General features: G+C 44.0%; 1 protein-coding gene across 6 annotated transcripts in view; it reads right to left on the bottom strand.

The window, feature by feature from the left end:
* Positions 1 to 17,086, bottom strand: part of eif4g1a (eukaryotic translation initiation factor 4 gamma, 1a) — a 52,991-nt gene that overhangs the window by 27,205 nt on the left and 8,700 nt on the right. Inside the window, exons 2-9 of one of the 6 annotated variants that reach the window (XM_037530958.1) lie at positions 12,896 to 12,977; positions 12,320 to 12,438; positions 10,994 to 11,074; positions 10,786 to 10,818; positions 9,296 to 9,316; positions 5,281 to 5,463; positions 4,270 to 4,369; positions 875 to 985 (exon numbers count right to left, since the gene is read on the bottom strand). In XM_037530958.1, the coding sequence (XP_037386855.1) occupies positions 875 to 985; positions 4,270 to 4,369; positions 5,281 to 5,463; positions 9,296 to 9,316; positions 10,786 to 10,818; positions 10,994 to 11,074; positions 12,320 to 12,394 (604 nt within the window). In that variant the 5' untranslated portion in view covers positions 12,395 to 12,438; positions 12,896 to 12,977. The remainder of the gene's footprint in view (positions 1 to 874; positions 986 to 4,269; positions 4,370 to 5,280; positions 5,464 to 9,295; positions 9,317 to 10,785; positions 10,819 to 10,993; positions 11,075 to 12,319; positions 12,439 to 12,895; positions 12,978 to 17,086) is intronic. The other 5 variants (XM_037530959.1, XM_037530962.1, XM_037530961.1 and 2 more) reach the window with 5 other exon arrangements.

Below are 17,086 nucleotides of genomic sequence, written 5' to 3'. Positions count from 1 at the left end.
CTGATGCTGCACGACTTGGCTTCCACATCACTCCGTTTCAGAACTACATTCAGGCTCCCATATCGCTTGTGGCCATGAATGACTCAACGAATGAATGATCATACGAAGCAACGACCACTGCTGGAGAAAATAAACACTTTGAAAACCGCTTGTACGCTTATATAAACTAGTGGGTCCGTCAAGAAACATCCTAAACATCTAACGGGGGATCAGAGAAGATTTTCTGTGAACTTCAATGCAGCAGATAAAATTGAATTTTAACCTCTTGTTCTCATGGGTATGTTTTGGTTTGTCCATCTGAATTCACACGACCAAACTGTGAGGCAAATTATTCAGTAACTGCATGAAATTATTCATTTTCTGTAAAAACTCCCCTCAAATTATCAGAGCATGTTTTAATGATCTACACGTCACTATATGCTTACAATTTACTGCTGAAAGCCAAAAATCAGACACTTATTTTATAAAAGTGATGTTTCCACAGCAGATCACTGAAGAGACGCCGTCTGTTTATAGTTTTTTTTTCTACTTTCAGTAGAAAAACAGACTCTTATTAAAAGGGTTTATCTATTTGAGGTGCGTTTTGGAACTACCAAAGAGTTGAAGAGGTTAAGAGAAACGAATAAAAAGCCCAGATCAGCTCTGATACAGGGCCTTCGTATCGGGACGTCCCTAACTTCGGCGAATAAACTAAAAGCGGTGCTGCCTCATGAGCTTTTGGAGTCACGGGTCACCGTGGAGGTCACGGCAGCAAAAAGGGCAGGTGCATGCTCCTGGGAAACGGACTTTTTAAAAGGCAAAAAAAAAAAAAAGAAAAGAAAAACCAAAAAAAAAAAAAAAAACCAACACAAGCAGCCCTGCGTTCCAGACTCACCGGGGTAGCGCTGGGAGGTGAGAGGAGCGGCGTGCAGAGAGATTCGGCCGTTCTCTCGGCCCGTACCTCTCCCCCCACCCCCCCGCCTCTCCCTCGCTGCCAGAGAGGCCTCTGAACTCAGCCCAGAGGTAAAGAGCGAGAGAGAGAGACAGACAGAGAGAGAGAGAGAGAGAGAGAGAAAGAAGGGATGAGAGAAAGAGGGTAGGAGATGAATGAGAGGTTCCATCAGGAAGCACATATCAAAAGCACAATGGAGTTAAAGAACCAGCAACGTGAGAATGAAAGACAGAGGAGTTCATGTTAAGTAGTAACTTAAAGCAGGATTTCACTATATAAATAAAACTGGGCGACTTAAAGGGGGATTCCAGCCTAAAACTAGGAGTTCACCAAGTCATTTGCCGGGTTACGTATTGCTCTGTAGAGCAGGATCATCAATTTGACGGTTTCGTTTTTCATTCATTGAACATCTCTGGCGAGCCGCTTCTGCGGTCTGAGTAATTCATTTGCTACTGTAATAAGTCCCATTTCTGTTTTTTACCCCGACCCCTTGTTTTTGAGTGTCACCCTAACCCCTTGTTCCTGAGCTACAGGGCAGTGGTTGAGATCTTCCCTCTGAAATGAGCCCCTCTAATAAAAGAGCATCACTTCATTAACAGCTACTAGCGCCGCTCTGTAGGCGACCCTGCCCGTCTGCAGGGACAGCAGAGGAGGGGAAAGTTCAGCTCCTCACTGCTGGGCTTTAGTTACATTTAGGGATCATACGCCTTCAAAGAGGGGGCAGTTATTTATTATCACCCCCCCCTAATTCTTCAGTGATGTGAAGCTGAAGTCAGAGATTCTCCAGATTCAAATTTTCCTGGTCCACCTTAAATGGAGCAGCAGGTACATTCTGGCGCTTCAGGCGTCAGAACTGCTGGACTATTTAAGGTGGAACGGGAAAGTTAGCGAGCCTGGCGGGAAGAAAACGACCAAAAAACACAGATTATACAGATGGTTATATTTAACAGAGAAAACTCTCACATTTGTGGGTTTCTTTGGTCTCGTGCGCTCCATCTTGCCGGTTTTCCTTTTTCCCCCCATAACTCTGAGTTTCTGAAAAACCTCCGTTTGGAGGGTCATGTAGCCCCAACACTTCACCCCTCCCCTCTATCTCAACCCTTAGACATGCAAAACAGAGGGCCGAGGGCCAAGTGGTAGGGGCAAGGGGTGGAATGGGCTTCACCCAAAGATTGGGAATGTACGGCAAGAGATTCATATGTCTAACAGGAACGTCAGCCTATGGGGGACTGGAAAAATCAGAACGACTGCAGTACCGCGGTAGAACGAGTAAGCATGTTCACAATGGGTACATTTACAATTTTAATTTTGGCTGGAGCGTCCCTTTAAATCAAAGATCAGGATGTTCCCATTCAAAGCGTTTTCTACTGGACAGACTTAAATTTCAGGGTTAACTGACAATCAGGCTTTGGCTCAAATGTGCTTCTTTATAGCTACTGATGAAAAGATGGACTTGCTTTAGAAAACAAACCATCACAATACAAAGATTTAGAGTCGGTTATTCATTCAGTCTAATGAGAAACTGTAGAATGAATAACCGGCTCTAAATGTAGGTATTGTGATATAAACCGAGTCTGTTCTACAGTTTCTCATTAGGCTGAATGAATAACCGGCTCTAAATGTAGGTATTGTGATATAAACCGAGTCTGTTCTACAGTTTCTCATTAGACTGAATGAATAACCGGCTCTAAATGTAGGTATTGTGATATAAACCGAGTCTGTTCTACAGTTTCTCATTAGACTGAATGAATAACCAGCTCTAAATGTAGGTATTGTGATATAAACCGAGTCTGTTCTACAGTTTCTCATTAGACTGAATGAATAACCGGCTCTAAATGTAGGTATTGTGATATAAACCGAGTCCGTTCTACAGTTTCTCATTAGGCTGAATGAATAACCGACTCTAAATGTAGGTATTGTGATATAAACCGAGTCCGTTCTACAGTTTCTCATTAGACTGAATGAATAACCGGCTCTAAATGTAGGTATTGTGATATAAACCGAGTCCGTTCTACAGTTTCTCATTAGACTGAATGAATAACCGACTCTAAATGTAGGTATTGTGATATAAACCGAGTCTGTTCTACAGTTTCTCATTAGACTGAATGAATAACCGGCTCTAAATGTAGGTATTGTGATATAAACGAGTCTGTTTCTACAGTTTCTCATTAGACTGAATGAATAACCGACTCTAAATGTAGGTATTGTGATATAAACCGAGTCTGTTCTACAGTTTCTCATTAGGCTGAATGAATAACCGGCTCTAAATGTAGGTATTGTGATATAAACCGAGTCTGTTCTACAGTTTCTCATTAGACTGAATGAATAACGACTCTAAATGTAGGTATTGTGATATAAACCGAGTCTGTTCTACAGTTTCTCATTAGACTGAATGAATAACCGGCTCTAAATGTAGGTATTGTGATATAAACCGAGTCTGTTCTACAGTTTCTCATTAGACTGAATGAATAACCGACTCTAAATGTAGGTATTGTGATATAAACCGAGTCTGTTCTACAGTTTCTCATTAGGCTGAATGAATAACCGGCTCTAAATGTAGGTATTGTGATATAAACCGAGTCTGTTCTACAGTTTCTCATTAGGCTGAATGAATAACCGACTCTAAATGTAGGTATTGTGATATAAACCGAGTCTGTTCTACAGTTTCTCATTAGACTGAATGAATAACCGGCTCTAAATGTAGGTATTGTGATATAAACCGAGTCCGTTCTACAGTTTCTCATTAGACTGAATGAATAACCGACTCTAAATGTAGGTATTGTGATATAAACCGAGTCTGTTCTACAGTTTCTCATTAGACTGAATGAATAACCGGCTCTAAATGTAGGTATTGTGATATAAACCGAGTCTGTTCTACAGTTTCTCATTAGGCTGAATGAATAACCGACTCTAAATGTAGGTATTGTGATATAAACCGAGTCTGTTCTACAGTTTCTCATTAGGCTGAATGAATAACCGACTCTAAATGTAGGTATTGTGATATAAACCGAGTCTGTTCTACAGTTTCTCATTAGACTGAATGAATAACCGACTCTAAATGTAGGTATTGTGATATAAACCGAGTCCGTTCTACAGTTTCTCATTAGGTTTAACAGGTTTTTTATAACTAGAGTTCAGCAAAACTTGTCCGATGTCAACAGCAGCGATAACGGAACACATCTGTGGGCGAAGCCGCTTTGTGAAATAACCTACTGGTGTACAGGGATCGTTTGCAATGGAGAAGCCAATTTCAGAGGAGTTAAAAGGTTGATGGTGGGAGACGGCTGGCTGGAGGAAAGTGGACCTTGGGTCTTCCGTTGTCCAGGACAGACTCTTACCATATGTAGAGCCGTAATCAGGATTCGTTCCAGAGTAGAAGCCTGCAGGTGCGCTGGCCACAGGATACTGCTGGGCCGGGGGAACGTACGGCGGACGGTACTGCGGGAGAAAACCGAGGAAGCAAAGTTGGGTTAATATTCAATACAACAGTCACGAGTCGCTCACGAGCACCAGTTTAACCTTCTGTTCAGCAACAGCTCAACACCACAGCTTCATTTTAAATTCTATTACATTACTTTGTCACAAAAGTGGCAAAGTTTTTGGAGAGATTAATTTACTACTGCTATCCAATTAAACATAACTGCCCCCCCCCCTCCCCATTTTAAATGCAGTCCCTCGAGTTATACGTGCACACGTGGATCAAAGTTTCAACTTATTATTTTCAATAACATTCATTTCACTGTAAAGGCAGAACCAGCGGGAACAGTCTCGTATTTTAATCCCCGATGTCCAGCGAGAGCAGCAGCGTCTGCATGTTCCAACCAATGAGTGTCCATCATAAATACAGTCAATGATTCAACTCATCCGCGACTGTTGCCTCTCAACACTCATTCATATCGCCGTCTACTGTATTCAGGAATCACTTTAAACAACTGTGGGTTTCATCAGAGCCACAGCTGGGCTTCAGCCTGCACTACAGATGGGTTAAAGCAGGGGTGTCGACCTCAACCACTCGAGGGGTCATTTAATAAAAATAAAAAAAAACTAATTAATTTTTAATTGAATTTGTGCCATAATCTGAACTGGCCACTGTTTAATCAAAATATGTAAAAGCCAACAATAAAACAGGCACTTAGTAAACCACGTAGTAAACCTTGAAATATTACTCGAATTCATGAAATATTCAAAACACAAGGCTACGTTTACACAGCAGGTAAAAGTGGCCCAAATCCAATCTTTCTTCATATGTGACAGAAGTGCATCTGCGTCAGTGGGAACAGATAAAACGCACTGAATCTGACATTCGGTTCTAATTTGAGACTATAATCATGTTATAGCATTGTTATTACCTGTCCAGGTGGGAGGAAGTATGCTGTGCCCTGAGAGTTGGCAAACTGCAGCGGCTGCTGCTGAATCATCATCATCTGAGAGCTGGCGGGGTAAACGTGGGCCGGCGGCACCGGGCGAGGCGTGCTGCTGGGGGGCACTCGCGGGGCGCTGCTGGGCAAATTGGGCCGGTTGTGGTAATACTGCTGCGAGAGGAAAGAAAGAGGAGCTTCAGGACACAGTGAGGCACTAGGAACCGTAAAAAGGGACCCCTATTCTATATTCTAGCACCGTAATATCCCAACGTAATTAAACGCAAATAAACGAGCTCTACTCTAGCCTGGCTGAAACAGAGAGCAGTGGGGGGAACCTGAGCTGCTCCTTTAGTACGTGTGGATCTTCTGGAAGCTGCAGCGATCCATTTGCTTCCTGACAGCCATGAACAGCACGACGTTTAATCGTTTTCGCAAAACTTCCACGCCAACAACCATCAGACTGTCTGCTGGAACACTCCAAACCACTTCAGCAGGAACAGGCGGGGCTAAACTGCTGCAGGCTAAGTGGGCAGGGCTAAGGCGGTGTGACATCACAAACATGATTCTTTCAAAACAGGCGTTTACGTAGCCTACATATAAATCCCTGCTGTCAGAACAAAATCTCATCTACGTTTTCGCCATTTTTCCAGTAAAATCGCAACAGAACAAGCCTGGCATCGTAACAATGGAACCCTTTTCAAAACGAATAGGACCATCTGTACTCAATGTTTCTATAAAGAACCATAAACACTCAAAGGACCCTCTGCATGATTAAAGGATACTCTGCATCATAAAAGGGTTCTTCAGAAGGTGCTGTAGATGGAAAAATGTTCCATTGTTTCGTCGAGCTTAGTAACAACTGAAAAACGCCTTTTGGTGCTATCTAGAACCATACACACAACACATTCTCCAACAAGAACGCTCATCATGCAAAAAACCATTTACTCATGCAAAGGGTTCTTTGAGTGTTCGTGGTTCTATAGATCCTCTACTAAAGAACCCTTTAAGAGCCATTTTTAAGAGTGTATAGCACATTCTCCATCTGAAGAACCCTTTAATCATGCAAAGGGTTCTGTGAGTGATCACAGTTCTATATAGAATAATTTTCTTTACTAAAGAACCATTTAAGAACCATCTATATTCTTAAAAGATGGTTCTTCGGTGAAGAAAATGTTTCTATAAAGAACCCCAATGCATTATGAAAGAGTACTTGGCATCAAGAGTTCTTCAGAATGTGCTATACGTGGTTCTGTACGGAACCGTTTTGAACAGGCTTCTATATAGCACAGAAGGTTCCACCTGTTATGAGGTCAAGCTTGTAACAATAAAAAGCTTATAGGTGACCAATCAGGCGTTTGAGCTTTTGACATCATAAAGAGCAACTGGCTTTTTCAAATGTTTCAAAGGTTTCATGATGAACGGACCACCAGAACCACCGGTGGGTCCAAATCGCACTCCATCATGTTCTTCATAACATTCATACTCCATAAGCTCCATTCAGAAGCTGGGCGTCGTGTGAGGCTGTAGCTCTTCTCTCCAGTCTAATAGACGGTGATGTCATTTTAAACCCTTATAATAAAAGAAGCTGAACTTTGTTTTTCTACTGAAAGTCGACCCGTTTTTCCCCAAATCTGGGCTCTAAACTATAAACAGACGGCGTCTCTTCAGTGATCTGCTCTGGAAACATCACTTTTAGAGAATAACACAAAGAGCGGCGCAGATTTAAGGCTCTCAGCAGTGAATCGTGAGCGTGTAGTGATGTGTGGAGATCAGAAAACACACGTTCTGTTCATTTGAGGAGCTTTTACAAATAAATAAAATTAAATTTACATTTATTTCATGGAGTTACTGAATAATTTGCCTTATGATCTGATCGCGAAAATCCAGATGGACAAACCGAAATATACCGACGAGCGCAAGAGGTTAAAAGGTGTGAATCCTGTAAAGCTGACGTTCTGAAGACGCGAGGTTTTGTTCCAACAGCAGTGATGCACAATCAAAAACCAGGTTCTCCACGACGTGGGATCTTTAAGCTTAGAAAACCAGTCCACTGAACAGCAGCTCACAGCTACGCCACCAAGATGAGGCCAAAGCGTGACCAGGTGGAAGGTTCTCCTTCCTTTCACAACCAGAAATGATTACGCAACACGGACCGACTGCCTCGGCGAGCCACAACGTTCAGAAGGCTCGCTTCCCCTTAGACAACCTAAAAGGCCTCATCTGTCCTTTGTGATGGTTCTTTAAGGGTTCTTTGCATTGGTATAGGGTTCTTCAGATTGATTGTGTGCTGTAGATGATTATGCACCACCCTTTTTGCGAAGAGTTCTATACAGCATTTAAAAAAAGTTTATATAAAAGAACCAGAAACATCTAAAGAACTTCACGCATGATTGAAGTGTACATCATAAAAGGGTTCTTCAGAATGTGACGTAGATGGAAAACTGTTCTATACAGCACCCAAATTCACCCATCTTCTACAAAGAACCACGGACATTCAAAGAAACCCTTAACACGACTGAGTATTTGGTCCTCTATGGAACTATTTTGAAAAGGGCTCTATATGGCACCCAATAAAGGTTCTTCTATTCTTACATCAAGCTTGTATCAAAAGAACCCTTTTTGGTGCGATACAGAACCTTTCAAAAAGGTTCTATATAAAACTATTCACAGCACATTCCCCATTGATCTAAAAGAACCATTTCATGAGCAAAGAACCCTTTAGTAATGCAAAGGATCGAGTGCCCGCTGCTCTATATAGAAACGTTTTCTTTATTAGAGAACCCCTGAAGAACCATCTTTAAGAGTGTGTGGCACACTCTCCAACAATCTGAAGAACCCTTTAATCATGCAAAGGGTTCTGAGAGTGTGCACAGTTCTACACAGCACCTTTCTTTACTAGAGAACCATCATTAACTGTGAACAGTTACTTTCAAAAAAGAAACTACTGGTGTTTTCCAAGTGTTCTTAACGCAACTTTAACAAGTCTGTACAGGTGTAACATCATGACCACCTCCTCGTTTCTCCGCTCACTGTCCACTTTATCAGCTCCACTGACCGTATAGTTCCACTCTGTAGTTCTACAGTTACAGACTGTAGTCCATCTGTTTCTCTGATACTCTGTTACCCTGTTCTTCAGTGGTCAGGACCCCCATGGACCCTCACAGAGCAGGTACAGTTTGGTGTGTGTTGTGCTGGTCTGAGTGGATCAGACACAGCAGTGCTGCTGGAGTTTTTAAACACCTCAGTGTCTCTGCTGGACTGAGAATAGTCCACCAACCAAAAATATCCAGCCAACAGCGTCCTGTGGGCAGCGTCCAGTGACCACTGATGAAGGACTAGAGGATGACCAACACAAACTGTGCAGCAGCAGATGAGCTGTCGTCTCTGACTTTACATCTACAAGGTAGGAGTGTCTAATAGAGTGGACAGTGAGTGGACACAGTGTTTAAAAACTCCAGAGTGCAGCTATACAGCAAGTGGAGCTGATAAAATGGACAGTGAGCGTAGAAACGAGGAGGTGGTCATGATGTTACGCCTGATCGGTTAAAGCTTCTCAGCACTGTGAGGAGCTCACTGCACAAATAAGGCCACGTTAATTAACAGCTATTCGCTTATTCTTACAATTAAACGATTTCCGTTACATTCAGCATAGTTTCCTTTCTTAATCAGACTAACAGTTCGACCAAGAAGTGAAAACGATAAAAATCTCAATATTAATCTGCTGGATATTTTCCATAAGACTGAGTAAAGTAGCTCCAAGTCTGGAAACATTTACAGGCAACTATGCCGTTTCCTCTATTGAAGGTCAAACGTTGCCACATCCAGGAATAATACAGCCGAGTTTGTCTAAAAACACTCAACGAATAAATGAGTTAAGGCTATATAACTGGGCCTCCATGCTGCAGAGAGGGCCACTGCATGCACACAGGGCGACTACACGAGGGCAACGCTGACCAGACACCCAAGAGAGAGGGAGCAAGAAGGAAAGAAGAGAGGAAGTTACCTGCAGTGACCTGAATCCACCCTTCAGCCGGACCACACACCAGAAGAGAGAGAGCAAAGAGGCAGAAAGAGGGAGCGAGAGAAAGGAGGACACGAAGCAGCGGTTAATCAGTTAGCCGTGAGCAGCAGCACAAATAAAGCAGACATGTGCACGGTTTGGTGAATTTAACAGTAAGTACCACAGCGAAAGCACAAAAATGGCTGAACTCTGCGGCACAGAGAGGGAAAGACGCAGGTTCTGCTGCGCCTGTTTAACAGTGAAAGATCTGAAAGAGGCATGAAGCACTGAGAGTTTAAGATGAACAGCAGGCTCTGATCAGATCCAGCGTTTTACCAGCCTTCTCTCAACCTGCCGCGACCGCGTACGGCCCATTACCACTTTAACCCCTGAACGGATTCATTTCTTGGTTACAGCCCCAATCCGTTTCACCCCTCGCCCACCACTTAGCCCTTCACGTCTAGGGGTAGGGTGTCCTGATCGTTGTTGAGAGGGGAGACAAGCAGGAAAAACAGGAAAACAGCGATGACCGAACAAGAGAACGAAGCAACGCACAAATGTGAGAATTTTCTCTGTTAAAAGGTGTGAAACCATACGTTTCAACGCATTATGATAGTTTTCTTCATAGCAAGTAAAGTTAGGCATCACCAAACCATTCGCCAGACGTGTCTGATCTTCAGAGTCGGACCAGATCAGACTGAGCCATAAAACCGACCCAATATCAGGTTCAGCTCAGTTTGGTCAGTTTCTCCAGATCAGTATTAATGTTGTTTTGTTCCAGCCGGTCTGTGAAGCTTCTTACAGCCGGTTTAGTTTGGCGAATGGTGTTGGGTTCATTTCTGGCTGATTCCAGGTTGTTCAGCTGTTCTTCTGTCACAGCTGCCGACTGAAAAGCTGCTCAGTGGCGACGACAGTTTGGGAATTTAGCGTCGTCTCGTCTTCAGAGTCGGACCAAATCGGCTGTCGGTCAGATGTGGTCTTAACAGAGTCCGTTTTCTGTTTGTGTAAGAAAGACTGAAGTAAAATCGTTCAGACGGCTCAAACGTCTCCTACAGCTGTCAGAGCCGTTGCTTAGCAACGGCATCTCAGCGGAGTGATAGTGTTTGTGAAAAAGCTGAGAACGTTTCTCAACCAATCAGCTTGCACGGCCGGAACTAACCGGTTTACGATCTGAAGCAATTAAATGATGGATTTACAACTTGAATTATCTACTCAATAAATAATTTGATTAATAAATAAGTGCAATGAGTGACAAACTCAGGCCAAACCACTGGCTTCTACTGTAAGTTAACAGGTTTTAGTTCTTTTCTAATTTCCGGGAAGTGTTGAAATCGGTGTCTGTGGTAATCGACCACACGCCGCAGATGCAGCAGATAGAGGTCAGGATGAAAAAACGCTGGAGATGTGATAACAGTGGACGTCTGCACTGTTTCTACTCAAACAGAGCACATGCGAACGGGACTAATCAGTTACTCAGTGAAGAAAGTTAGTACCTGTTGATGTAAAGCACGAGGCCCTGGAGCAAACTGGCAGGACGGCAGGAGAAAGAGCAAGAGATCAGCAAAGAGAGGCAAAAGGACAGAGACCCGAAATCGCGCACACATCCCTCCAAACACGTGAAGCAAAGTTAGAGCAGACACTTAGCTGGGCCACAAGTGGCTCTGATACCATAACGGATCATATATGGTGTTGGGTGTGTACCTGTCTGGGCTGCGGTGCAGAGTTCATTTGTGGAGGTGGGCCGAAGACAACAGAGGGGGGCTGGCCGGGAGGGTAGGCAGCCTGCACAGGAACACAGAATGAACAGGGCTGTGAAATAATATGTGATGCAAATCAATCAATCAATCAATCAATCAATCGACCACCACTGTCCTAATTGGTCCTAATGTTCATTTACTGGAAAAAATACAGGAAATTCCATTTAACTGCAAGGACATAACATGAGAATCAAGTCTAACCTTCAGTAAAGCAAGATTTCGCCCCCAGAAGCATTAAAATAAATAAAGCTTTGTGTTTTTAATTTCTATACTGCACAACTGTGTAAACAGCTGCTTCCATCACACTTGAGAATTTATTAAATTGCAGTCAGTATATAACCGGAGACCCGCGCTAGGCAGATTCCAGAGGCTGTAATTAAGTAACTCAGAACAATTTTAAAAAATTAAATCAAAACACAAGTAACCAAATAAAAAAAATAAGTGGACACTTGTACTCAGAGTTAAAGGGGAAGCCAGTTTAAAGACCAGGAAAACCCCCTCCTGATGGTGTAGCGTAAAGGACGGAGGAATTCCTGAATAAAAATAAGGTGAATAAATACTACAACTCCTGGACTGGACATCTGAGGTCTCCCTGCTAGCTGGACAAAGCAGTCCAATGCCTGAAATCAAACATTCCCACTATTAAGCTGTGGGGTGAGCGCAGGGGGGAATTCCCTGTAGCTGCATGACGCATTTGTGAAACACATGCCGAGTGCTGTGACGAATGAACACTGGATCATGTGTACAGGGTGATTCATAAAGATTCAGCCGATTTCAAAGCGCAGAGGAACCAATCACAATCCAATCACATCCCATCCAGCTGTAAGAGGGGGTCACAGAGTGTCTGACCGGCTCCTTCAGTCTGAGAGGAGCCGAGACCCCTGAGCAGAACGTTCTGCGTTCTCCACGTCAATAAGAGTGAATCCGTCAGAACTGAGCAGCGGGATTTTCATCAGCAGTGAAGCTCCAGCAGCTCAGAGCGTTCGGCGCTGGTTCCACAGCACTGGATGATGTCATCCGTCCAGCTGGAGGAGGTTCAGACTGAGACCTTGTAGAACTACATAAACTTCATGCTCATTTACACCGTTTACAGCTCACTGCACTGACCTGTAAAATCATTTATTTCTCTTGTAAATCATTAAAATCGGATTCATCTTTTTGAATCACCGTTTTTTTGTAAAATGCCAACCAGACTTCCCCTTTAACTCGTGTGCCCACCAGTCTCTGCTGCTGTAGGTCAGGTGTATCATTATCATCATCATCATCTCACCTGTGTAAGTCCAGGGGACGGAGCAGGGTGGGGGACAGAGGGGGGTCCGGCTAGAGGCTGCGGCGGTTTATTCATTTCCCGTGGTTCTGCATGAGGGGGCCTCGGACCTGCCTGCCAAACTGAGGAATTACAGCCCGAGTCAGCGCACACTACAAAACAACGGCGAGCCAAACCGCAGCTCAAGGAACAGAGATGGTGCTTTAAAAAGGCTCTACCAGGAGGAAAAACACAAACAAATAAACTACAAAAAAACAAAGAAAGCACATTAATTATTATAAACATTCAAAACGCTACAGCATCTCCAACAAAACATTCGCCTAACAATGTTACTTCTATTGCACTATTATTGTATTGCTTTATTATTATTATTAATTGTATTAATATTATTAGATAAACCATTTTTAATCTTATAGGATGATACACAGTTCCCTCGCCCCCCAAATAACATGAATAAAAACCTCTACAGGCCTCCACCGGACCGGTTCTCACGCAGGTTCAGAAGAACGAGTCACAGGGGGGTTTAAACGAGCCTCGCAGCTCGGGCAGAACGGCGAGGACGCTGCGGCGGTGCCTTACCTCTGAATCAGTTGTGTGAATCTCTCGCTCTTGGCAGACACTCAGTCAGCTCCTTGTAGTGTTCTCTCTATTCAAACTACACCTGGAGAGAATGAAAGAGGAGAGGAAGAGTAAGGATGTGCGGTTTCACCATCAGCACAGCTCGGCTTCTCAGGACTAGAACACAAGACTAAATGTGGGGCCTAAGCAGAGGCTGCAGATCGCCGAGGAGATCAGGCCACACAGCAGATACACATCAGCACGTCGCTGTAATAAAGGCTCAGACTCCAGTGACGGAAGGAAAACCTCGACTCTGATGGACGTTAATGCAAATGGATTTTATTCAAAGTGTAAAACGCGCCGCGCCGTTAACTCGACCACCTTAAGTGGCTTTTCGGGCAAAACCTTCAGCAGACCGAGCCGAACAGACGCTCACGGGAAACTGAGGATAAATAATGTCTCAAGTTTGGACTTTTCTATCGACCCATTCATCATTACTGTTCACACAGAGGGAGCTTTCCACTCCGGGAGAGAACGAGAAAAAAGGGGGGGGGGAGGAAAAGTAGGGCAGAAAGGAACAAAAAAAAAAAAAAAAAAAAAAAAGAAGGAAAAAGGAAAGGATGTCAAGAGAACAAAAAAGAAAGATAAAGAAAGAGGGAAAGAATGAAAAGGAGGAAAAAGAAAAGAGAATGGAGAAAAGGGGGGGGTAAAAGAAGAGAGAGAATGAAACAGGAAAAAGAAAAGGGAAAGAGGAGAAAGGAATGAAGAGAAGGGAAGAATAAGAAAAACAGGCAAAATAAAAAGGAAAGAAAGAAAGAAAGAAAGAAAGAAAGAAAGAAAGAAAGAAAAGGGAAAGAAAGAAAGAAGAAAAAGGGGGGGGGACAGAGAAAGGTATAAAGAAAGATGAAGGAAAGAGAGAAAAGGGGGGGAAAAGAAGGAGGGAAGGAAAGAGAAAAAGAAAGCAAAAGAGAAAAGTGGGAAAAGGAGAAAGGAATGAAGAGAAAGGAAGGAAAGAAAAGGAGAAAGGAAAGACAGCAAAAGGACAGAAATTAAGTACAGAAAACAAAAAGACAAAAAAAGGGAAAGAAAAAAGAACCAAATGAAACCGTGTGACTCAGCGTGATCAGGTGTTCAGTGCCTGTGTGCGGTGGGGGTGGTTTGGGGGTCCGCTGTGTTCGGATAACAGACTAGACCCCACCCTCAAACCTGCTTACGGCACATACAGGCGATTTCTCAACAGCCATCCCACCAACACTCGTTACGCGCTCAGTCTACAACAATCCGATGGAAAACCTTCGTTTACATGCTCATGACAAGTAATCAGATCCTAAATGAGGAACATGTGTGGAGAACCACTCTGAGTAAACGTTACCATGACAACCAGCATCACGTGAGTCCAGTCAGAGTGAGATGAGCAGCAGTGTGCAGTGATTGTGTTTTTAACTTCTTTAAAATGACGTCAGACTCAGGAAAACGTCCTTCACACGTCCTTATTAAAGAAGGCCGAGAGGAAGACGTCGTGCTCTGAGACACATAAGCTGGACGTCCGTCCCGCCGACGTCTTTTAAAGATCAGAGCATGAACTTCGTCTCCTCTGCAGACCAGTTTCTGCTCCGCCGTGTCGAACGGTATAAACTCTCACTGTGACGCGACGCTCATGCAGAACGGACTGAAACTTTCCGATAGGGAATGTAATCGGATACAGGAGTTTACATGGATATTATTCTATTTAACGTAATATTTACAGGATATTTCACCTCAATCAATCGGATAGAGGCTGTATTCGGAATGGCCTCAATAGGATTAGACCATTCCAACCGAGTTGTTCTCATGGACGTATTCGATTCCGACTGAGCTATTGGTCGGATTATTAATGGATTATTAGGCTGCATGTAAACGTGGCTACTGTTCCAAAATGAATCCCAGCCCAACGCCACCGTTTGCTAGTTCTTCGAGGACTAAAGGCATTTAGACGGTCTTACGTATTCCGGCACTACTGGCATTTTAAAAGAGCATAAAAAACAAAAGGTAAACATCTGGAAAACGTCAAGTATCATGAAACTCGAATTAAGGTACTGAACTGTCACTGGGGCAGTTCCCCTGGTCACTGGGGTGGAACCCTCAAGGCTCCATCTCAGTGCCTTTAGTCAGGGAACATAACTGAACCATAATCCACTGAAATGATCTGTTCTAAGCTGGACTGACTCCACACACTCCGCCTCGCCTCGCCTCCAGGCTTTTACTCTACTGCTCTGTTTCAGAACTCTTATGGAAACTAGGGCTGGGAAACTATGTAGGGTCTCCTTAAAAACTTAGTACCACGCAGGTGACTCCGCCACGTCCCGTCTGCAACGTGGAAGCCAAGAATTCGTTCACACAGCAGATAAAAAGTGGCCCAAATCTGATTCTCACCACACCCGACGTGTCTGTATGAGATCAGTCCGAACAGATCAGCTCCTAAACTGAGCCGGATGTGTAAAAGAATAGGAGCGTCTTCCAGAAGTAAACAATCACGACTGCCAACGAACGCCAGTCGCTCCCGGAGGATCCGCTTCATCTTTGCCGGCATCACAGGAGCATCATGAAGCTTCACTGACTGACCGCTGGGCTCATCACCCAGAATGTGTTGGAGCCGTAAAAAGGTGCGGTCACTTCTTCGGTTCACGTCCTCGGATTCTTTAAACTTCGCTTTCAGACTTTTAACTGTTTGATGCTGCAGCCTCGTTCTCCTGCGGCTGCGTTCAGGCATCTCTGACGTAAATTGTCTGAGCAGCCAGATCGGAATTAACGAGGCAAATTATTAAAATTAATCGTGATATTGATCTGAGGCCATAGCTCCCAGCACTTATGAATAGGTACAAATACAAACTCTCACCTGGAAAAACTGATTTAAAGGTTCACAAATCAGACCTTAGAACCACTGCTGTAGCTTTGCAGGAACATTTACACTGTTCCATGACAAACGAAAAACGTTCCTGCACAGAACCTTTATTCCCAACAATGCATTTATCCAATCGCCCTCTCCCACATGAACCCTGGGGGTTTGCTGGCCCCTGGTTGGGAAAGGCCCACTCCTGGAGATGGTCTGTGCAAACAGCAGCTGGACGGCTGCACTCAGGAGCAGCGCATGCTTAAGACCGAAAGGTTACGGAGAGTCAAGAACCGTCTGCCCCCCGACGACCCCCAACACAAAAGAAGAGAGCCAACACTCCACCCTGAGCACTCTGATCCCGACAGATGGCAGCTAATAAACTCCCTCTGAAAAGCCGGACAAAGCCCAGGTCAGGCTTCCAGGAGAAAGGAGGCTGGAAGAAGAAGAAGAAGGAGAGGCAGCAGTGAGGAAACATCTAGTCCTCCGTTTAGGTACTGCTTAAGGGGAATCCCAACAATTTTTCAAATTCTCGCCGAATAAAAATTGATTACAATATAAACCGAGTCGTTCAGAGCGGTTTGGTGTGAAACACCGCGTTCTAGATAAACTTACCAGGTCAGAGCTGTTCAAAGTGGTGGTGACAGGAACCAGACGTCCACCTCAGAGCTCCTCACAAAAAGCTCCTACACTGATAATTGAGAAGATTTTGGTCTTAAACTGCACTCGTGGCGGAGGGATATGTAAAATGCAGGGCGCTGTGAGACAAAATAGTCCCCAAAGAGGACTACTTTCCCCATTGACATTCCACATAACCTCAGAAGACTCGTGTAGGTTCACTGGTGGTTCTGGACGGCAAATAAAATGCCTATATTTGTGTTGTAGTCATGGCGACTCCTGGTTCCCATCAGCAACACTAAAGAAATGAGTCAGCAAGTTTTACACTGAACCGTTATCAAATCCTCCTACCTCTTCAAATCGATCACGTCGCTGCTGTCAGAAGAAAACCAACGTTTTCATTTCTCGACAGGATTTGAAGACGCCCGTCGTCCTTTACGCTGCGTCTAAATTTCATGATGAACGGACCAACAGAAACGGCCCAAAACGTCTTGGAAACCCGTCTGGTTCCATTGACTTCCGTCAACAGTAAATAGTTTTCCTTCTCCTGCAAATTTAACATTTGAGGTTCAGGGTTTGCTTCCGACAACAGCGACATTCCGGGTGATCCAACTATGCATTTCCAGCTTTCAAAATAAACAGCAGTGTTGAAACAGATGCAGACTTCGGCTCAACTTGGGAGGGAGAAGTTATCCATGAGCGTTCGGACCCAAAACGATGATCAG

This window comes from Pygocentrus nattereri, chromosome 19 (genome assembly GCF_015220715.1).
Source record: "Pygocentrus nattereri isolate fPygNat1 chromosome 19, fPygNat1.pri, whole genome shotgun sequence".
NCBI classification, from domain to species: domain Eukaryota; kingdom Metazoa; phylum Chordata; class Actinopteri; order Characiformes; family Serrasalmidae; genus Pygocentrus; species Pygocentrus nattereri.
This window is presented reverse-complemented; position numbering and strand designations above follow the sequence as displayed.